Here is a 23964-nt window from a genome sequence, read left to right as displayed (position 1 = left end):
CACCCAGGACGTTACTGGAGCAAACAGCCCTGAGGCATTTTAAAGGTAGCATCCTTTATGCCCACGTTTCTCACACACACAGAAAGGTACCACCTCAGATCATCTTACCAGAGCCAGATGATCTATTCTACCAAAACGCAGTGGCAGAAGAGGGGAGGGGACGGGATGGTAGATTGCTCAAGGCTGCCGTAACAAAGAACCACAAACTGGGGGGCTTAGACGACAGAATATTTTCTCATGATTCTGGAGCCCAGAGATCAAGGTGTTGGCAGGGCTGGGGTCTTCTGAGGCCTCTCTCCTTGGCTTGCAGGTGACTGCCTACCTGCTGCGTCCTCACATGATCTTCCCTCTGTACCTGTGCCTGTGTCCCAATCTTCCCTTCTTATAAGGACACCAGTCACATTGGATTAGGGCCACCCGGATGAGCTCATTGTAACTACCTCTTCCAAGACCCTATCTCTAAATACAGCCACATTCTGAAGTGCTGGGGGTTAGGAATCTGCTAGCAGGTGAAGACCTTCCAAACCATCATCATGTTCTTTGAGGTGCCTGCCAGGCTGGTCCAGCACGCGCTGGGTGGTGCATACGAGGGAGCGAGTCCGCCGGAGCTGCTCGTGAAGACTCTGGGGGCCCTGCAGCGGCACTGTCAGTCAGATGCGACCCCGGGCGGCCAGAGCAGGGTCAGTGCTGATTAACAGGCTGATGGTGGAGACAGAAACGTGCTTCATTATGTCCTAGCAGCCCTGTCTTGTTCAACACATTCATGCGCAAACTGAATGAACACAGAAGGCATGCTGACGAAACGTGTGGGTGATGCAAGGCTGAGCAGGATAATGGGTTGCAGAGTTGACTGAGTCACTTGAACTCAAATGTGCTCACTGAGTGACAGAATCAAATTTAAATGATCATAACAGGCCAAAACTAACAAAATGAAGAAAGCAGAACATAGCAATGTTTTCTCTTTAAGCTGATAGAGGCAATTGAGAGACAAGTGCTTCTCAAACTGCAGGGAGCACAGGAGTCACCTGGGGATCTTGCTAAAATGCAGGTTCTGATTCAGTAGGTCTGGAGTGCGGGCTTCAGCTCCTGCCTTTCTAACAAGTTCCTAGGTGAAGATGATGTTGCTGGTCCACTGGCTACTCTCTGAGTAGCAAGGGTGAAAAAGCCCTGGGGTGATTAGTCAGCCACAAGTTCACACGACCACCATCTGACTTCCAGCGTACGAATGGGCCCGCTCTCCTCCGATGCCCCCAGCCCCTTCTGTTGTGTTGCATTTAGCATAGGAAACCAAGTTTTAATGTGGCCTTTAGCAGAGTAGAATGTGACCAAGAGAACAATGAAAATTCTGAGACATCTGGAATCTATGTGGGGAGAATGGAAAGGACTAGGACGCTTCAGCTGACAGAAGGGAATACCAAGTGTAGGAAAGGACACCGGTAGCTATCCCTAGATATTTAAAGTGCTGTCACATGGGACAGAGATGAGCTCTGAAGCATTAAAAAACAAACAAAAACAAAACAAGACACAACAACCCCCCAGCTCAGTGTAAGGATCAAGAGTGTAGGCTCTGGAGTTAGACCTCCAACTCTACGACTTTCTCTGTGACTTCCACTAAATTGTCTAATCTCTTAAGGCACCGGTGTGTTTATCTGTAAGATAGAAATAATAGTAGCAGTAGCTATCTGGGTTAGTTGATTTAGCTGCTATAGTTATATTACACATCATAATATGTACAGCATAGTTATATTACATATATAGTTATTAGCAATTAACTACTACGGTAGTTACGTCATATTAGTGATTTACACATTAGATGTTTATTTCTCACTTGTGCATAGTCCAAAATGGGTGTCCTTGATTAGCAGGCAGTTTTGCTCCAAGCCATGATTCAGTGACCACAGCTCCTTCCATCTGGTGGCTCGGCCATCTTCACGAGTCTTTCAGGGCCTCTGTGGAAAGGGAAAGAGCACGCAAGTCATACATGGCAGGCTGTCATGAGCCAGCTCTGACATGTCACACATCACTTCTGCCTACATGTCATTGGCCAGACCTCAGGCACAAGGCCACTTTCAACAGGGAGACTCAGAAACATGGTCTAGCCGCGTGCCCAGGAGGAAACGGGTTTAGTGCACAGCCAGCCACTTTCTGACTGTGAGAGTGATGATTTAGACAGCACCAGTAGAATGCTTAGTTTGGTCCAGTCTCCGTTACAGTCAGTGCTCAACAAACCTGTGTTATTATGTAACTTCGGAGAACAAATGTAGGCCCCAAATGTTAAATTATAGGAAGGCAGATTTCAAATCAAACCAAGACCAAACAAAGAAATAATAGTTCAAATATGAATTCCATGATAAGATAGTAAGGTCCCCATCAATGAAGCTATTCAAGTAGAGGACCTAGGCCTCAGGGATGCTGAAGGGAATTCCTTTATTAGTGGAATGTTGGACTAGCTAACCTTCCGATAGCCTTAGAAGTATCGAGAACCTTGGGCTGCAAGTAAGTGGCTTGATTCTAAGTGGATTTGTACTCAATTGTGGTAGACTAGACCACATCACCTCTTGTTCTGCTGACACTCATCTTTGTGACCTAGCCTGCATCTCAGCAATTGACATCTCTCAGTAACACTGAAACAGATGTAACCAGAGAGAAGATGCAACGTCCTATCATTTTGCTTGATTTGATGTCTTTCTCTCCTTATCCCCATGCCTGCCTCTGCATCTGCCTCTGCATCTATCAAACAGATGGATTAAAACTTAATCTGGGGAACCTGAGATCTGAGTCCTCCCTTGAGATAACTACAGACTATGTCATGAAAACAAGTTTGAGAATCTGGTAGATGATTGAGCCTATGTTAGCATTTTAGGCACAGCCTGCTGTTTTTTGACCTTTACAGACTGCACTCGATAGACTTTTCTGTGGGATTCTGCTTAGAATATATGCAGACGTCATCTAAGGGCCTTTTCCCCAAACCCCTGCCAACTGTTTGCCTAGTTATTCAGTAAATCCATAAGAAGTAGACAGAGGATGGCCTTTGAAAGCTGCAGTAGGGAAAATACACATTCTTTAAAAAGTTAGTTAGGATCTTTTCAATATTCTATCGCAAAAGAAATCTGATAAAAACCTGAACTGCCTGTTAGGCACTCTAGATTTACAACTTGCTATCAACTCCCAGGTCCAGAGGCTAATGCCTGATGGTGGCATCTGTGATGAAATCAATAAAACTATTCTTGATGTTTCTCCAATTTCTAAGTCTCCTCAGTGATGCATCTCTCCCCAGTAATTCTGGGCTTTGCTTCTTCCTTTCCTTTTCCAATAATACAGATTCCCACCTCAAAAGTGAGACTGCCAGTGTCAAATCAACTGACTTGATTGATTTAATGGGACTGGGTCCACAGTTGGCACTTGGGAAGCAGATTGTGAAAGGAACAGTTACTGACATTTTCCATATATTGGCACATTCTCATTTAAGGACTAGACAGGCATACCCTGGAGATATTGTGGGTTTGGTTCCAGACCACTGCAATAAAGCAAATATCACAATAAAGTAAGTCACACAAATTGTTTGGTTTCCCAGTCCATGTAAAACTTATGTTTACACTATACTGTAGTCTATTAGGTATACAATAGCATTATGTCTAAAAAAACAATGTAGGGGCCTCCCTGGTGGCACAGTGGTTGGGAGTCCGCCTGCCGATGCAGGGGACGCGGGTTCGTGCCCCGGTCAGGGAGGATCCCACGTGCTGTGGACCAGTGGGGCCCGTGAGCCATGGTCGCTGGGCCTGCGCGTCCGGAGCCTGTGCTCCACAACGGGAGGGGCCACAACAGTGAGAGGCCCGTGTACCGCAAAAAAAACAAAACAAACAAACAAAAAAACAATGTACATACCTTTATTTAAACATACTTAATTGCTAAAATATGCTAACTATCATCTGAGCCTTCAGCGAGTCATAATCTTTTTGCTGGTGGAGGGTTTGAAATATTGCGAGATACTGAACAAACTGTGACACACAGACATGAAGTGAGGAAATGCTGCTGGAAAAATGGTGCCAATAGACTTGTTCGACACAGGGTTGTCACAAACCTTCAATTTGTAAAGCAAAGCACAATTAAATGAGGTACGCCTGTACTCTCTTGACGTTCTTGCAGAGAGGACCTGGGTCCACTTCTATTAAAAAAATTCTAATACTTGACCCTTGTTAGAAATAAACTTATGATTTGCTCATAGTGTGGAGAATTTCCTTAAGAACAGTCAACATGTACATAGCATTCAGAATCTCAAAAGGCTTCTGAAGACAGAGTCACTTGAATATACTTCTGTAAACACCAGGATGGCACAGTCTAAACCACATCAAAGACACATTTCTCAGAACAGAGCCACCTACTAGGAACTTCTGAGCTGAAAGAGAGAAGCGGGGAGAAGTGGAGGACAGGTATCTTGACAGACCACAAGATTCTAAGATACCCATTTAGGGAGACATAAAATCAACCCCTTTACATTTTAACAACCATTAAGTTTTTCACTACTTTTGAAGTCAGAGGTAAAAAATAAAGTATCAGGAATATATAATCATATACAGTATGCTCCTATAGTGGGGTGGACAGTGTCCCCCTACCTAATACACGTTCACCTGGAACCTCAGAATGGGACCCTATTTGGAAATAGGGTCTTTGTAGATGTTAGTTGAGGGTCCAGATGAGATCATACTGGATTAGAGTGGGCTCTGAATTCAATGCCTGGTGTTCTTATAAGAAGAGGAGAGGACACAGAAGACACAGAGAAGACCATGTGAAGATGGAAGCAGACACCGGAGTTCTGCTGTCACAGTCAAGGCCATTAAAAGCTACCAGAAGCTGGAAAGGCAAAGAAGGTTCTCCCCAGAGCCTCTGGAAGCAGCTTGGCCCTGCTGACACCTTGATTTCAGACTTCTGGCCTCCAGAACCGTGAGAGAATTTAACTGCGCTTTAAGCAGCCCAGTCGCGGCAATTTGCTTTGGAAGCCATGGGAAATTCATCTAGCTCGATATACCTCAAGAAGGATGCTTGGATTGTTCTTTGATTGGGGTCTGGCCCAGCACCATGCACAACTTACACTTTTTGATAATGGCAGAAGACACGGAAAAGGCATGATGCACCATTTATTCAATTGGTCTCCTCAGCCGCAGAGGCAACCACTGTCTACTCTGATAGCAATTAAAACTCCCAGTGAGATACTCATACCATCTGAAAGTTTAAAGGTTTCTTGACGACCAGCTGGCACAACTTCACACTTCTTTTTAGGGACATGAAAACCGAAGGCATGAGATTTCATCAAGAAGCCAACCAGCAAATCCTTACCTTCCCCTCATCTTCAGGCAGAGCCTCCATTAAGATTACAAATAGGAAGGTTATCAGTCCTATAGCCTAAACCTCATGGATAACATTCCTACACTAGCTTTGAATCTGCTCAATAGTTTACAGAGAATTATGGCAATTCTTCCTCCACATTACCTTCTCATGTAGAGGCCCAATGCAAGTAATGATGAGACATAAAAGGTACTCTCATTTCACCCCGAAGTGCAGCAGACTGAAATTGTTTTAAACAAATCCACATGCTATATGAGGGCACCAGAAACATGGCCTCAACATCACTTTGAAAAGACAGAACTCAAAAAAGTGATGTTTTATTCTCCTAGCTGTGTTTCTTCTCATTTTCCCTAGTGTCTCCAATGGTGTGTAGGTAAGGATACAAAGCTGGATCAACTTCATGATCTAAAACATCTATCTACAGATTTAGCACAGAAAAAAAAAGGATAGAAAGAAATGCACCGAATATTATTATATTTTTCATTTTCCTTATAGTCTTTTATTTTCCAAATTTTATACAGTGTGAATATATCATTGTTATAATCAAGGGAAAATCTTTTGGGTGGGTAGGGGGTTGGTTTCAGGGAACTCTTACCACTCTCTTTCTCTATAATCACTTTGAAATAAAAATTATAAATAACTTATCTAGAAGACAAAGGTAGGGAACTTATATTCTTTTGTATCTATGAATTTTGGACACTGTAAATATTAGTTGTCGCTATCTTAATTTCCAAAATTATTTTCCATTTCTCCCTTACATGACTTTCATAATCAGCCAAACTAGATCTAGATATTTACTTCCCTAAAAGTACTCTATCCTTTTTTTTTTTTTTTGCTTCCCAACCTTTTGCCTTAGAAGGCCTTAAAACATACGACTTGAAAAAATCTTATCCATTCCTTTCATTGCACAGGTCAAATTCTATCTCTTCTGTGAGAAATTGAATACGATTGTTCCATTTGGAAGCGACATCTTTTTTTCTAAAGGCACCTACAAGAAACTGCTATTTATACCTCTCTTTAGGAGGAGTATATGCTACTTTGTGTTTATGTGTCTAGAGTCCATCTCTCTGACTAGAAAACCCCTCCAGGCCATGGACTGTGTCTTATGCATCTTTGTTCCCCATAGTGCAGAAAATTTTTACAAATTTGCCAAATGAATATTTTGATATCAGGCATTCCTTCATGGATCATTCTCAGGAACCCCAAATTTAGATCATCCCTATTATGATCTACTTATTACATTTAAATGAAGAATATCAATCTTACAAAAAAGAGGTTGGAGTGATCCTCAATTCAGGTTGGCTTCCAATGCTAGTGTTCACGGTGGGAGGGTTCTGTCAGTGAAACTTTATAATTACAACTAGAATACTCAGTTCTTCCTTTAAATGATTTTTCCTCTTTCCCTCTCTCCACTTCCTCCCAGAGGAAACCTCTACTCCCCTTGTTGCTTTTCATGATGCCTGTTTGGTAGAGGAACGTTGTTGACACACACTCAGGTATGACTGAATTCTTCTAGTGAAATAAGAAAATTTACAAAACAGTAAGAAAATCTGAGACTAAATCCCTCAAGGAAAAATTCAGTGTTGTTTTCCCAAAGATTTACAGGAAGATTCTACTAGGACCCCTGGCCTGGGACACAGTATAAATTGAATTAAGAATAATGAAACCGTGAGAATGGCAAGGGATAGATCAGTATGCTCCCGTATGCAAATAAAGGGGGAACCTACAACTATGTGCTTATATGTATACAAACTATGTCTGTTAAGAGATATATGAAGCTGGTAAAAGTGGGTGAATCTAGGGAGGGAAGCACAGGACCTCAGGAGGTCTGTGAGTAGAATTACTTTGGTATGCCCTGTTATGTGATTTGATTGTTCACAATATCTATAATAGTTTCAATTAAAAATTTTAAAATAACGGCACGGCTTCATTACTGCTTCCAACCCTACAAGAAACTTAATAGGCAAAGCCAGGGACATAAGAATTACTCTGCTTAATGGCTCCACTATAGTATCATACTTTTCTCCTTCTAGCCTCCCATCCTCCAATCCTCAATGCAATACATTAGACTTTTGCATGAGCTTAGATTATTCTATTTAAAATAAGATACTAGGTTCAGGCATTCAACTAGTGACTTTTATCAATACAATCTAGTACTGGAGGTGGGTGGGAGGTAGAACTATGCCTTTCAGAATTGACACAGCCGTGACAACCACCGTTACTAACAAATACAGTGTTTACTACATGCGACACACTGTTCTAAGAATTCATTAAATTCTCACAACTACCTCACCGGTAGGTACTCTTATTTGCCGATGAGGAAACAAAGGCAGAGAGATTAAATAGTTTACCCAAGGTCACACAACTGGTAAGAGGCAAGACTGAGATGTTGACAATGTCAGCCAGGGCGACATTGCCTCAGTACCGCCTATAAGAGAACTTAGAAAGATATCAAACTGACCTTATTATTTGAAAGGAGAAGAGCTGCCATTAAAATTGCTCTCATCATGTTTTACCAACAAAGTCAAAAGTCTTCAAGTGAGTTCCTTGGAAGTATTTTCTTCCCACAAATATTCAATGTGCAAAGTCTACACAAATTCTAAACATATAACTGTTAACATTATCTGTTCCTCTCACCCAACCAGTCAGTGTCCAAGTACACAGTGCCCAACACTTTAGGTTTCTTGCATGCACAGCAGTCTCTCAAAGTTTCCCAAAGAAAATTACGGCAAATATATTCTACTTGGAACAATTTCTAACTGATGGAATAACTTCGGTGAAAACGTAATTGCACCAATGCCATACAGCTAAAATGCATGTGAAAATACCAAGAGGTTGTTAAAAAGTCAGAGAAAAAGAAGTTGATATCAGATGTAAACTGTGCCTAAATGTTAAAAAAAAAAAAAGTTGTTTCAGGGCAGCAAGGCATATGAAAGTATATGAAAAGATAATAACGCTAAAAACAACAAGGTAAAAACTGGCTACTAGGTCATATATAAACATAGGATATATTATACTTTTATTTCCTGTAGAATCACTGAGTCTTGCTGAGGTTAAAGTGTCATAAACATTTAGTTGGTTCATTGTACAACTAGGTATAAAGTCCAACTTAATCCCCCTGAGATCTTGCTTTCTTATTTTTCTGAAGAATATGTCCTAATATTGCTTGTGTTTTTTTTGCTGCAACTATGACATAACTAGTATAAATGGTTTTAATTCTAAATAAACTTTTGCCAAAATTTTAATAAGACAAAATTTACCTCAAATCAGATTTCAAGAAATATAGGCTTTAACTCGTATTCAACAAAATTTTGGAAGTCCTAGCCACAGAATCAGAATAGAAAAAGAAATAAAAGGAATCCAAACTGGAAAGGAAGAAGTAAAAGTATCACTTTTCTCAGATGACATGAAAATCCTAAAGATGCTACCGGAAAATTAGAGCTCATCAATGAATTCAATAAAGTTGCAGGATACACAATTAATATACAGAAATCTGTTGCATTTCTATACACTAACAATGAACTATCAGAAACAGAAATTAAGGAAACAATCCCATTTACCACTGCATCAAAAAGAATAAAATACCTAGGAATAAACCTATCTGAGGAGGTAAAAGACCTGTACTCGGAAATCTTTAAGACACTGATGAAAGAAACTGAAGACAACACCAACAGATGGAAAGATATACCATGTTCTTGGATTGGAAGAATTAATATTGTTAAAATGACCATACTACCCAAGGCATTGAATCTGCAGATTCAATGCAATCCCTATCAAAATACCAATGGCATTTTTCACAGAACTAGAGCAGGTAATTTTAAAATTTGTACGGAAACACAAAAAACCCCAAGTAGCCAAAACAATCTTGAGAAAGAATAACAGAGCTGGAGGAATCATGCTCCCTGACTTCAGACTATACTACAAACCTGCAGTACTTAAAACAGTATGGTACTGGCACAAAAACGGACACTTAGATCAATGGAACAGGATAGAAATCCCAGAAATAAACCCAATGCTATGGTTAATTAATTCATGAAAAAGGAAGCAAGAATATACAATGGAGAAAAGATAGTCTCTTCAATAAATGGTGCTGGGAAAACTGGAGAGTTACTTGTAAAAGAATGAAATTAGAAATTCTCTAGCACCATATACAAAAATAAATTCAAAATGGATTAAAGACCTAAATGTAAGGCTGAATACATAGAAGAAACTCCTAGATGAAAACAGAGGCAGAACACCCTTTGACATAAATCGCAGCAATATTTTTTGGATGTTTCCTAAAGCAAAGGAAACAAAAGTAAAAATAAACAAATAGGACCTAATTAAACTTAAAACCTTTTACACAGCAAAGGAAACCACTGACAAAATGAAAAGACAACCTATTGAATAGGAGAAGATACTTGCAAATGATATGGCCAGTAAGGGGTTAATATCCAACATATATAAACAACTCATACAACTCAACATCAAAAAAAAAAACCTGATTAAAAAAATGGGCAGAAGAACTGAAGAGACATTTTTCTAAAGAGGAAATGCAGATGGCCAACAGGCATATGAAAAGATGCTCAACATCACTAGTTATCACGGAAATGCAAATCAAAACCACAATGAGATATCACTGTACACCTGTCAGAATGGCCATCATCCAAAAAACAAAAACAAAAAACCCACAGGTAACAAATGTTGGCAAGGATGTGGAGAAAAGGGACCCCTCGTACACTGTTGGTGGGAATGTATTGGGTTGGCCAAAAGGTTCATTTGGCTTTGCATAAGATGGCTCTAGTAGCACTTAGTTGTCTTTAACTTCATTCAAAACAATTTTGTTAGACTGTATGTGACAGCTGTCATATCAGCATGCATTTAAAAAATGACATCAAAATTAGCGAATTTTTGTGTAGGCATTTTAATATTGAAGATGGAAGAAAAAAAGCACCATTTTCGGCATATTATGCTTTATTATTTCAAGAAAGGTAAAAATGCAACCGAAATGCAAAAAAATGATTTGTGCAGTATATGGAGAAGGTGCTGTGACTGATCAAACATGTCAAAAGTGGTTTGCGAAGTTTTGTGCTGGAGATTTCTCGCTGGATGATGCTCCACGGTTGGGCAGACCAGTTGACAGCGATCAAATCGAGACATTAACTGAGAACAATCAACAATACACCACGCGGGAGATAGTCGACAGACTCAAAATATCCAAATCAAGCATTGAAAATCATTTGCACCAGCTTGGTTATGTTAATCGCTTTGATGTTTGGGTTCTATGTAAGTTAAGCAAAAAAAACCTCAACCGTATTTCTGCATGCAATTCTCTACTTAAACGTAATGAAGACGTTCCGTTTTTAAACAAATTGCGACAGGTGATGAAAAGTGGATACTGTACAATAATGTGGAACGGAAGAGATCGAGGGGCAAGCGAAATGAACCACCAAACACACCAAAGGCCGGTCTTCATCCAAAGAAGGTGATGTCGTGTATATGGTGGAATTGGAAGGGAGTCCTCTATTATGAGCTCCTTCCGGAAAACCAAACGATTAATTCCGACAAGTACTGCTCCCAATTAGACCAACTGAAAGCAGCATTTGATGAAAAGCATCCAGAATTAGTCAAAAGAAAATGCATCATCTTCCATCAGGATAACGCAAGACCGCGTTTCTCTGATGACCAGACAAGAAGTGTTACAGCTTGTCTGGGAAGTTCTGATTCATCCGCCGTATTCACCAGACGTTGCACCTTCGGATTTCCATTTATTTAGGTCGTTACAGAATTCTCTTAATGGAAAAAAATTTAATTCCCTGGAAGACTGTAAAAAGCACCTGGAACAGTTCTTTGCTCAAAAAGATAAAAGGTTTGGGGAAGATGGAATTTTGAACTTGCCTGAAAAATGGCAGAAGGTAGTGGAACAAAAGGGTGAATATGTTGTTCAATAAAGTTCTTGGTGAAAATGAAAAATGTGTCTTTTATTTTTACTTAGAAACCGAAGGTACTCTTTGGCCAACCCAATAAATTGGTGCAGCCACTGTGGAAAGAAGTATAGAGGCTTCTCCAAACACTATAAATAGAACTACCATATGACCCAGCAATTCCACTCCTGGGTATATATCCAAAAAAAACCAAAAACACAAATTTTAAAAGATACATGCACCCCAACGTTCATAGCAGCATTATTTACAATTGTCAAGTATGGAAGCAACCTAAATTTCCATCAACAAATGAATGGATAAAGAAGATGTGGTATACACACACACACACACACACACACACACACACACACACACAACGGAATACCACTCAGCCATAAAAAAGAATGAAATTTTGCCATTTGCAGTAACATGGATGGACTTGGAGGGCATTGCGCTAAGTGAAATAAGTCAGACAAATACTGTATTATATTACTTATATGTGGAATTTAAAAAATACAACAAACTAGTGAATAAAACAAAAAAGAAGCAGACTCACAGATATAGAGAACAAACTAGTGGTTACCAGTGGGGAGAGGGAAGGAGGGAGGGGCATTACAGGAGTAGGGAAAAAAGGGTTAGTATGGGATTATATGAAATCATGTGTGTGAAACTTTTGAAAATTGTAAAGCACTAAAGCGCTAGAGAATTTAAAGAATCTTTCATTCAATAAAAAAAAAAGAAAAAGAAATATAGGCTTTACAAGAATGTTAAACTTCGCTTCTTTTAAGAGGAGAAGAATCTTACAGATATTCAGGAGGAAACAATTTAAAAGGTCCATCGGTCATATTAAAATTAAATGGATAAAATGGTGAATTTTATATGTAAAACATGCCTCAATAAAATTGCTTAAAAAACAGTAAATAGATGGAGAATTTCTGGCACTTTCCCCTTTTAGTGTTCATCACTTAAGATCAACATTGAAGGCAGACTCTCACACTTCAGTGCTTAAAGGGATCAGGCAAGGGAAGGTGAACTTACGCTCCCACATCTGAAGTGGACAGCCACTGGTCGGCTCCAGCAGACTGTCACACAAACGGTACACCTAGTGACTCCAGATCTTCTAATTTTTCAAAAGAAGTGGAAGTATAGATTTTTGTGAATTAAAATATTGGCAGCACCATGTGAGTTACAGAGAACACATTTAGAGATCAAATCGGCCCCAAGGCCATCATTTTGCAAACTGAGTGGAAGAATACCTTGGGTCCACTGTTTGTTCTTTTGTGTGTAAGATATACTTTAGGACACAAAGTTTTAAAATGTATATTAAGGATAAATTTTGAAAAAGAATACCTTTGTAAGAAAACCCTGATGGGCAAGAGAAGCTTTTGTAATGAATATGTGTAGCTTTCACTGTGAGTCAAATACCATGCAAGTTTACAACTATTTCAAAGAAAGTGATACAGGAACTTGGATGTGAAGTGAGCTTCTGGAACCCAAATGCTCACACTCCAAGGTAACAATCCCAGCCAAGAAAGATCTACTGCCCTGCCCCCAGCTTCAGGGGCCAACTTCCAGAGATATTTCCAAAGTCAGTGACTGAGCAAAGTTATTCTTATAATAAAATAATTATTTTAATGAAGTATTTGAAATAATTTTAAACATCTGATCAATAAGATTACACACAAATATGGGAGTGTGCTGCACTTTACCAAAAAATAAAGCTAAGCATTTAAATATACAAAAACAACTTTAGGTATAGATCTCTTCTTAAAGGACTCTTTTAACATACACATAATTTATAGCATTTTTACATAATAACTCGCTGAAACAGAAAATGTGGCCAATTTGAAACTTACTACAGTATAGAATATGGCCATAACAGTCCCGATGGGAAGAACAGGATGAAGAATAACATACTTGAGGTTTTATTCCCCTGAATTCTTTTTCTAAGAAGCACAGCTTTCCCTTTTTTTCTTTTCTTTAGCCTTCTTTGGAGGATTTACGCATTCTTTCTGTATGTGATTCTAACTACAGCTATTATTTTTCACCAGCTACATACCACAAAAGTGGAATTAAAAAAAAAAAAAAAGAGGGTTTGCGTTGCAAAATGTCAGCTTCCTCAGACGAGTATATATAACATGCTTCTCATAATATATGTAGAGCCAAGATTTCCAAGAGTAAGATGCTGACCTTACCTTTTGAGTACAGAATCCAAAATGGAATCCCATTGTTAAAAATTTCTAATCATCAATTACGATTTTTTTTAATGCAACAAGATGCTTAAAACTTAGGGTAACTAAAAGAGTTTATAAAACTATCCTTCTTGAGATTTAAAGCAGTACACAAAACAAAGAATAACTTCTTCCTTTTGAAATACTGTAATTTGAAAATGTTTGATACATTTTCCTTTTTGGTTGGGCTGTGATTTTTTTCCTGTCAACAAAACATGTACTGGTTGGTTCGGAGTTCCAATTCGTCCACTGACCCCTCTTAGGTGTATACAGCATATTTCCTGTTTTATGATTCCGTTTTCATTTTCCCTCCATCGCTGGTGGTGAGGTGAACCAGGGAACAGCAACTTCAGGCACAAACTATCCCCATTTGTCAATGTTTTAACAACAATGGGACTCAGACGACAAAAGCCACCACTGGCCTTACCCTGTGGCTTGTCACCTTCAACCACAGAAGGCAGCTGTCATAACTTGCTAAGCAACTTCTGATTCCAGTCCAGAAAACCTAATGCTTTGAGTCAGGTTCCATGTAGGATGAAATACATAGTTTCCTGGTAAGTGGTGACCCTTCTTTTCTTCCCCCTGCATCTCAATGCAGGCTGTACTAGGGAAAGACGCCTTACCTATTAATAGTTTGGCAAATGAAGCAGGGAGTAACAAACAGAGCCTTGCTGAAATTAAACACGTAGGTAGGCATATGCCTACTTCTGTGTAAATAAACCGTACTTCACAACCTATTTTTAGAAGCTGATTCCTAGTCATTAAGAACCTAATGGAATACATAAAAGTTAATAAAAGTATATAACTGTAAACAATGGTCTTCCCTATCGGTGATTATTTTCCAGAAACTGAAATCTCAGGACCATGTGACACCGCTCTTTATATCTTCTTTGGCAGTAAGTAGCAAGGATCTGGATGGAGAGGGCCATGGTCACTTCAGAAGGGCCAGGTACAGAGCTCGGGAATACTTCATCTCCCTCTCCTGCTCCATACAGAAGATCAGGTCCCTGAGGCAGATTCTTGTGATTCTTGGACGAAGCAACTGTTTGGTGGCTGTCAGGCTGGATGTCCCAGAAGCAAAAAGGTTGTCTTTTAAACCCTATACAAAGTAAAGGGAGAAGCAAGTTTAAAATAAGCAATCTTTCATAAAGAGAGAACCTGTCAATTCAGCAAGAGCCTGCTAGCCTCTGGCCCCTGGGGTAGGTGCTGGAGGTAATAGCATGATGCAGCTTGTCCTCCAGCAGCCCAGGCTCTTGGGGGAGGCCCATGGCCAGCACACCTAGTTCATGGCCTCAGTCACTCTCTCTCACCTGGACCATGGCCACAGCCTTTTAACTGACTTCTCCACTTCAATCCGTTCTTTGCTGCACATCACAGGGCAGACTGTCCTCTTTAAAGGTCTTAGACAAAAGTTTCGGGAGTGATGACTGTGGTCATAATTCTGATTGTGGCGATGATTTCACAGGTGTGTATATATGTAAGAACCTGTCAGATTACACACTTTAAATGTGTGCGGTCTTTTGTTTGTCAATTATAAAAGTAAAAGTGAAAGCCTCACATGGTTCAGATCCCACCACTCCATGGTTCAAAAACCTTCAATGGCTCCTCTCTGTCCAGAGTAGCTACTTGAGCACTTATTATACTTTCAGAGCTACGTTAAGCACCTTCCACACATGATCTTTCTTTCATACAACACTGCAGCACGTTACATGGGTGCTGTCCTCATTTATCAAGTGAGGAAACTGAGCTTAGACAGGTTAAAGCAACCTGTTTAAGGTCACACAGCAACACTGAGCTGGGACTCAACTTTTAGTTTGATCTAAAGTGAATGCTCGCCGCGTAGCACAGGGAGATCAGCTCGGTGCTTTGTGTCCACAAAGAGGGGTGGGATAGGGAGGGTGGGAGGGAGACACAAGAGGGAGGAGATATGGGGATGTATGTATATGTATAGCTGATTCACTGTTATCCAGCAGAAACTAACACACCATTGTAAAGCAATTATACTCCAATAAAGATGTTAAAAAAAATAATAAAGTGAATGCTCTTAGCCTGTTCTATATTATACATCATATCAGGTAGAAACTCATTACCTGGCTTCTCTTCAGCCTTACTTCCCATTGCAGAGATCAGCAAAAGCCCATTCCAGGCCAACCTACTCAACCTTTAAGACCCATTTCAAATGGGTCTACTTACCCTCCCCTTCCCCATAAGAATTCTTACTGTGGTAACTATCTTACATCGTATTATAGTAATTTGTATACGCTACCACCACCAGCACATACCCACTAGATTGTAAGCTTTCTGAGGACAGAGACTATCATTTCTATACCTTCTATGGCTTAGCAAAGTATACAGAACAACACAGATTATCAGCAATATTTTCTCAATTGAATACACCAGTTTAAAACATAACAACTAACATGAGTTCTAAATGTCATTCAAAATTGAATGAAACCCAATACTTCTGTATTAAGATATTAAGTTTCCTAGGTATCAATATGTCTATACACCACTATTTTAAAAAAAGATTTGGAAGAAGAAATAAAAATACAGAAAACTCAGATATAGAATAATTTGGCAAAAATGAATCCTTTATTCTTCTATTCTTTTTTTTTTTTTTAACTATACTTTGTTTCAAAAACATCTCAATTGAGTTGGCAACCCTCCTTTCCCTACCCAAAAGACTTACACAAGGAAAGATATCTATCTAACACAGGAAGCGAATCTTCTGGTTCCATTACTATCTTTTAATAACCTTCAAATTTTAATTACTCCCTCTACATTTCTGGTTTTTTCTTTTTGCTTTGTTTTAGTTTGATGGAGGGTAAGGAAATCCCCTTTAAGGTCTCCAAAACCCTATGGTCAAAACAAGTGAACTTAATTCCATACATGTTCACAGAATGACTGGGAGTTTTTACATTCGACTTTACCTCACAGTAGAATAAAATGTCCTTCAAAGATACTACTCACTTTTGAAGGGATATGATATCACAATCCCACTTCTATACTCATTAGGTCAGACTCATTCAAAAGCATCCATGTAGCAAATTTTGGAAAGTCCATGTTTAAAAAAAAAGGACAAAAAGACTAACTTAGAGGTGGTGTAACACAGATATAATCTTAACTCTTGTAAATTATAATCATCAAAATATTCTCATAAGATTTTTACAGAATGGGCCCACCAACTCAGCTTTGGAACACTGGATAAAAGGACAAATTAGGAAGAAAGTTAATGTCCCAGGCACTGAGCAGCAATTTTGCTGTATATAGGAGTTATCTATTTAAAACTACAGTATATTTAACTAGAGGCATTTTTCTTAGCCAAAAATTAGATATATTATGCTAAAGCTGAATCTATATATGTTTATAGATCTTTCCTACCAAGTTTGCCAAAAATCACTCGTTTAGTGTTTTACATGAATATTTAAATTAAATGACTAGTTGGACATACTATATCTTGGCAATTTAATTTCTACGTAAATATCCAGAAATATGTCATGTCTTTTGATAAAAAGACATGTATGAGAATGTTTAGCACTACTATTCATAATGGCCCTAAGCTAGAAACGATCCAAACGCCCATTAAGAGCAGAATAAACTGTGGACTATTCATACAAATGGAATACTACACAGCAGTAACAAACTGAGTAACATGGACAAATGTCACAAAATATTAAATGAAAGGATCCAGATGCAAAGGAATACATATGGCTTGATTCCATTTCTATAATGTTTAAAACAGGCAAAGCTATAGAAGTCAGGATAATGATTCCCCTTAAGGGAGAAGAGTGGTAACCAGAAGGGGATAGTAGAGGTTTTCTGGGATTCTGGTGATGTTCTCTTTCTTGACCTAAGTACTGTCTGCATAGGTGTGCTCTGCTGTGAAAATTCAGTGAGCTTACTCATGATTTGTGTACTTTTCTGCATTGATGTCCTACTTCAAAAAAAAAATTAAACTGCTACCAAAAAAGTCTTGTGTAGGTAGGAAATACAAAGGGAAATGAAGAGGGAAAAGAGGAAAGAAGATAAGGCAAAATTGTTAAATAGAAAAAAATTATGGAGAACGAACCATCTGGGTAAGGAACAAAGGGGTCACAGTTCATGTCTGTCATGTGACAAGCCTGAAGGATCCCAGGGAAAGAGCCACATCACAGCTGCCAGCACAGGGTTGAAAAGGAGGTCATTCCAACAGGATGCAGCAGAAGGCCTGAGGCAATGTTATAAATGAAACAAACCCCAAGGGACATTCAGTAATCCCACAGAAATGTCTTTTATAATTCACAACTTCATGAAGGTGACAGCATTCTCTTCCCCCAAATAGTGACTGGCTTGGAAAGTTAATCTTTGTTGAACTTAGATACAAATACATAGCATTTTTATTGCTATGCTTATGATTTGAAAAAATCCACAATCTGACTTTTCAGCTTCATACTGACCTGGCCAGAATAATCAGCTACATCTCAGTTATCCATGGTAAAGCGGGTGGAACTCAGAGCCATAAAAATTCGAACCTGCCTTCACCATCAGTTTTTATTTTCTTCCTCACCAAGTCCTTTGCCCAAAGTCACCTAGGGCTGATTTCTGGTTACACTATACTGTCAGTGCCAAAGAACACAAATGTAGTTAGGAGACCATTTGTAAGAAGAAAAAAAAAACCTGTTGGGACAATGTACTATTTGTTTCTGAAATAGAGGATTTTCCCAATCGACTTTCTACGTGAAGGTATTCCTTAATCTGAATTCTTCACTTAGATGAATAGAGGGTAAAATAGAAGATGGAATTCAGTGAAGATGAAAGAAATAATTCACTTACTAAGTGTACAACAGATGTTTTCGGAAGCGAAACCGAACCTAAATGTAAACATTCTTCAACACTGCCAGGTCAATTAAGTTAGCCCTCAATTTGTTCAATTATATCACTAAACAAAGTTTCATATTTTTATAATGAAACTTCTGAGAAACGCTTTTGCTCTAATAAGGAAAACTTGAACACTGTCAGTTACCAATTTCAGAGCAATGACACCATTTTAAGAATGACACTAAGTAATTAAAAATAACCAATTATTCACATTTCCCCCCAACTTAATAGAGCAGGTGCTGTGAGGTAAAACTTTTAAAAGCGTCTCTACTTCTTTTTCCATGTTTCCTTAAATTATGTTACTGCTATACTAACTAGTTCATGCTAGCCCATGTACTGATTCAATTCAAAAGTTATCTGGGTTACTGGGCACCTACTATGGGCAAAGGAACTGTTCTGGCAGCATAAGATATACAGGGGGACTGAATGGTGGTGAGTACACATTGTCTCCTCCATAAGGAAACTCAGACAAATTACTTAACTTCTCTGTGCCTCAGTTTCCTAATCTGCAAAATAGGGACAGTAACTGTAATTATCTCACAGGGTTGGCCTGAGGATTAAATGAGAACAATGCCTGGCATACAGTATACAGTCTATAAATGTCATTTGTCAGTTGGGAGGCATTGAAGGTTTATAAACAGGAAACAGTATAATCCTAGTTCCAGATCTTTTTTTCCATCCCCTAGTTTAAATGCCCTATTCTCGTAAGTCCTGGCTAATTTAAATAATTTGTCCTGCCACACTAACCTTGTCCCTCCTAGAGAAATTTTTAAATTTTAGTTGAGCTTTGAATGTTTAAAGCTAAAAAGTAAACTAATGGGCATTACAGACATATGGCAAATGGATGAGGGATGTATCCTGGGACAGGAAGGTTTTCACAAGCTCCTCAGATCAAACAGTGGAGGACCAACCACACTTATCAGTACTGTCTGCAGGAGCTGATGTTCATTCCTTCCATTCTAGTCCCTGAATCATAAGACCAAGAAAACACAAACGTGTCCCTGAATCTTAACAGTCGACCAGGAACAAGAGTTGGGCATTTTAACCTCTAAAAGGCAAAGATCCTTTATATTTCTCAGACTCTCTACTTGATTTATTCTAACCCCATGTCACCATGGCAGCTCTTAAGGGATGACTCAAGTCTCAAACTTTAAGGAAAAATAAGAACTAGACATAGGGCACAGGGGGTGGAAAGAAAATCTGGCTCCAGAACAAAAATCAAACATCTTCTAAGTCTTGGAAGCAAAGATAAATAAAAGTGTCCTGGATGCCTGGCCTTAGTGTAATAATGTAATAAGATCACTGAAAATCTATGTTTGAAAGACCTGAGCTTCTAGGCCTCAAGGGCAGCACAGAGCAGAAAATACTGACTTGTGAGACTGCCTGCCCTCTGCTGGTCAACAAGCAGAATTTATGAAGTAACACATCCCTCACCTCTATCACCTTCATTTCATTCCTTTGAGTTATTTCAGAATACAGACAACCTTGCATATTAACTTCCACCCTAGAATTTTGTCACCTCTAAGTATCCGTTTTTCAACAGTCTTTATAGAAGTAATATGTCTAAATAGACTGATGTGATGTGTAATCGTGGGCTTTGAGTTCTAATTCTAGTTGTGTGATTATGAGAGTTGTAAAGACAATACTGGTTGTCCTATGCTAATGACCACTCGCGTCTTTATCTCCAAAAGAACACTTTCTTAAATTCTAGGCCTCATTGTTCAATTTCCTAACAAAGTATGTATCCTAAATTCAACATGTTTCAAATCATTACTCCTGCCTTTCTCCTCTTCTCTTTCTCATTTAAAGGAATGGTAATACCATTCACCTCCAATGCCTAATCCAGAAAACTGGGTGTCATCCTCAACCCTTTCTTCTTCTAATCCCATCTATCACTTCTTATCAGTTCTAACCTCTTTAATAGTTTCCAAATCATCTACATCCTTCTACATTTTCACTTCCATTATCTTCTGCCTAAGATGACTTCATCAACCTTCTAAGAAACTATTTCCAGTATTAATATTCTTCACACTGCTGTGAGTATGATCTTTCTAAAATAAGTAATCTGATAATACCATTTTCCTGTTTAAAATGCTCCAGTGGCTAAAAACCTCCTCTAGGACCAAGTCCAAGTATTTAAGCATGACAAATACAGTCAACCATGAGCATACTAAAGCTTCTCCCCACATTCTCATCTCTCATTCCTTTCTTCCTATCTCAAACTATTGATCATGCCATAGAATGTTTTTTCCTCTTTGTTCCAGACAGTTAATTCTCTCCTCCTGGAACTCCTTCTCCAATCTCTCTGTCCTATCCTTACATCACATCACTCGACTAAGTCCTTTAAGACTCAACTCAGGTAACCTGTTTCCCCAATGCTACAAACACAGACTCACCCCAGGTCTAGATTAGGTGCAACTCCTGTGTATTTTAGCTGTACTCTCTACTTTACCGTCACATGTATTCAGTGCAATGCAACAACCTCTTTAACTTTCTCACTCACTGGAAAGGAAGGATTTTGTACCTGTGAATATTTTATATATATGGCACTTAGCTGGTATCCAATCAACGTTTGTAGTACAATTATGCATCAAGTGTCACCCAATATCATCAGTTATATGAATGACCAAATAGTGAAAATGAGCCATATTATGGGCTTTGGACATTTTAAATCAAGATCCTGCTGTCATTCTTAGCTTTAAGCCAAATAAATTTGGGAGAAAAGCTGAAAGGTAAAATCCTTTGATGACTTGTTCCTCAGCATTACTCATCCCCACCAAGCTGCCACCAGATGGGATTTGCTCAAAAGGCTATTTTATGCCACTTTCTCGAAACAGTGGGTAAGTGCTTCAACCCACCAAGTAATACAACACACAAGAACAGCAAATAACCAAATAAATGTCAATTCTGAAAAGCAGTAACTTACTGCAAGTTGAAAAGCCTGTGTCAGCAGGACTTTCCTCTTTACTCTCGTAATTTTCTTTACCTTTAATTAAGACACAAAGTCCTTTGAAAACTCAAGTAACCTATGTCCAGAACTAAGTTTTATCTATTATTTTATGCTAACTTCTTTAAAGGACTGCCAGTTACAGATTTTTCTTTCAGAGCCAACTTTAATTTTATCCTTGAAGGATTGTAAATGTTAAAAAAAACTACAACATCAGTAAGGATTGCTGTGCCTCACAACTAAAGGTAGATTTACCAGTATATTTAAATGTATTAATAGTAGCTTTAGGTTTATTTAATTAAAACTCTGGTAATTCTGGAGTTGATGAATTGCATATAGACAGATGGAAAATGATACTAGAAAGAAATATGAATTTACAGGAAAAATGAAAGAGCACTAGAAATGGTAAACATTAAAAAGCTGTTTTTATTTTCATAAGTTCTTTAAGAGATATATGACCAAGTGATAACAATGTACTATGGAGGTTAAAACATATGCATAAGTAAAATAGGTGACAACAATAGCACAAAGGATGGGAGGAATTTGTATAATGGAATTATATAGTTAAAAGGTTTTTATATGATATATGAAGTGGCATTAATTCAAGATTGAGTATAATTAGTTAAGGATACATATTGTACCTTTAAACAGATCTGTAAAGCAACCATTAAAAAAAAAAAAGAGGTATAGTTAAGAAGCCAAAAGAGGATATAGAATGGTATACTAAAACACTACTTGGTTAACTCAAAAGATGACAAGAAAGGAGAAACAAAAAAACAGAGGGACAAACAGAAAATAGTAAGATGGTAAACTCAAATCTAATCATAGTAATAATTGCATTAAATGTAAATGGACTAAACAGTCCAAATAAATTTTCAGACTGGATACAAATCCAAAGCTCAATTACATGCTACTCATAAGAAACCAGCTTTAAATAAAGACACAGATAGGCTGGAAGTAAAAGAATGGAGAAATGATAAATCATGCTAATACTAAGCATAAGAAGTGCCGGTGTAGCTATAATAATATCAAAGTAAACTTTAAGACAAGGAATATTAGAAATGAGAACAATTTCACAATGACAAAAGGGAGCAATTCATCAAAAAGACATAATGTGTTTGCACTTAGTAAGACCATCAAATAAAAGAAGCAAAAATCGACAGGTAAACATAGACAAATGTACAATTATAGTTAAAAGAAAAGAAAACTTATGGAATATTATTCAACCATAAATAGGAATGAAGTACTGATACATGCTACAATATGGATGGATCTTGAAAACATTAAGCTAAGTCAAAGAAATTAGATACAAAAGGCCAAATATTGTATAATTCCTTTTATATGAATGCCTAGAACAGGTAAATCCATAGAGACAGATGGTTGCACAGCTATGTGAATATACAGTTGTCCCTAGGTATATTGGTTCCAGGACCTCCCATGGATACCAGAACCTGTGGATGCTTAAGTCCCTTATATACAGTGGCATAGCATTTGCACATAACCTCCACACATCCTCCTGCATACTTTAAATCACCACTAGATTACTTATAATACCTAATACAATCTAAATGCTATGTAAATAGTTGCCAGCACTTAGCAAATTCAAGTTTTGCTTTTTGGAACTTTCTGGAATTCTTTTCCCCAAATACTTTCAATCCATGGTTGGTTGAATCCATGGATGTGGAATCCAGCAGATATGGAGGGCCAACTGTACTGACTTGCACGCTTTAAAATGATGAGGTGTGGTATGTGAATTTTATCTCAACAAAAATCCAAATAATGGCACAGTCTGGTAAGTCAAACAAACAAGTTCAAATAAACATTTCAAAAACAACTTATATTTATTCTTTTCAATACTCTCCACAATTCTTAGGAAAAAATGCATAAATAGGAATTCAACAACATACTCTAAATAGGTACTGTTGCAATGCTTAAGGCAGATACATTGTTTTCCATGTAAACCTGGATTTTCACTGGTAACATTAGTTGAAAATCTGAACATTTTATTTCGGAATATTTCAGAGAGAAATTTACTGTCATTTAAACTAACAAATAATTTTATTGCTGATTTCTCCTCTCTTCTTTATTCTTGTGTATTTATGTCATTTTCACTCCTTTACAAACATTTAAGGGGGATTTGGGAAGGAGGGAAGATAAACCCATAATGTGCAATTCAACTTATTTCACAGGGGGCCCCTGAAGATAGCTGACAAGGTGTCAGACTTTAAATCTCTGGAAAATTTTAAAGATCCATCTAAAATTCAGATTTATGTTTAAGTCATTTATAAAAAAGAGGCATATTTGTTTATGGAAGTGTGAGCAAAATAAAATGTGAAAAATATATCTCAAAACATAAAAAAGCTGCTTCTTTATCTAAAGTAATAATGCTCTAAATTCTAATGAATCTATATGATATTTATAGAAGGTGTTAGATGACAACAAATCTGAAATCTGAAATCTCTAATTCTGTTTGTTCCCTAGTAGATTTTAAGCTGCTCTGTTTCCTCAAATCATTTCGGCTTAATATTTCAATTATAATCTACTCAGATCCTCAAATAATGAAAACTAGTAAATACGGTAAACAAAATGACATCTATGTAAGATCAATCATTCAAATACCCATAAGAATTCAACTCAGTTCTCTATTTCAAAATACACACATTTCTAAGTTATGAAAAAAAGT

At 38.0% G+C, this 23964-nt stretch overlaps 1 protein-coding gene across 4 annotated transcripts in view; it reads right to left on the bottom strand.

The window, feature by feature from the left end:
- Nucleotides 1-1284: 1284 nt before the first annotated feature.
- Nucleotides 1285-23964, bottom strand: part of TAF4B (TATA-box binding protein associated factor 4b) — a 125264-nt gene continuing 102584 nt past the window's right edge. For 3 of the 4 annotated variants that reach the window (XM_089895022.1, XM_022586875.3, XM_022586874.3), the window contains one exon: nucleotides 11534-14576. In XM_089895022.1, coding sequence (XP_089751148.1) covers nucleotides 14409-14576 — 168 coding nt within the window. In that variant the 3' untranslated portion in view covers nucleotides 11534-14408. Of the gene's footprint in view, nucleotides 1950-11533; nucleotides 14577-23964 lie in introns of those variants that run through there. The other variant, XM_022586876.3, reaches the window with a different exon arrangement.

The sequence above is a fragment of the Delphinapterus leucas genome, chromosome 14 (genome assembly GCF_059928025.1).
Source record: "Delphinapterus leucas isolate spDelLeu-1000000601 "Yukka" chromosome 14, BTC_Dleu_Yukka2, whole genome shotgun sequence".
Lineage (NCBI taxonomy): Eukaryota > Metazoa > Chordata > Mammalia > Artiodactyla > Monodontidae > Delphinapterus > Delphinapterus leucas.
The sequence above is the reverse complement of the archived record's forward strand: the minus strand, read 5'-3'. Positions and strand labels throughout refer to the sequence as shown.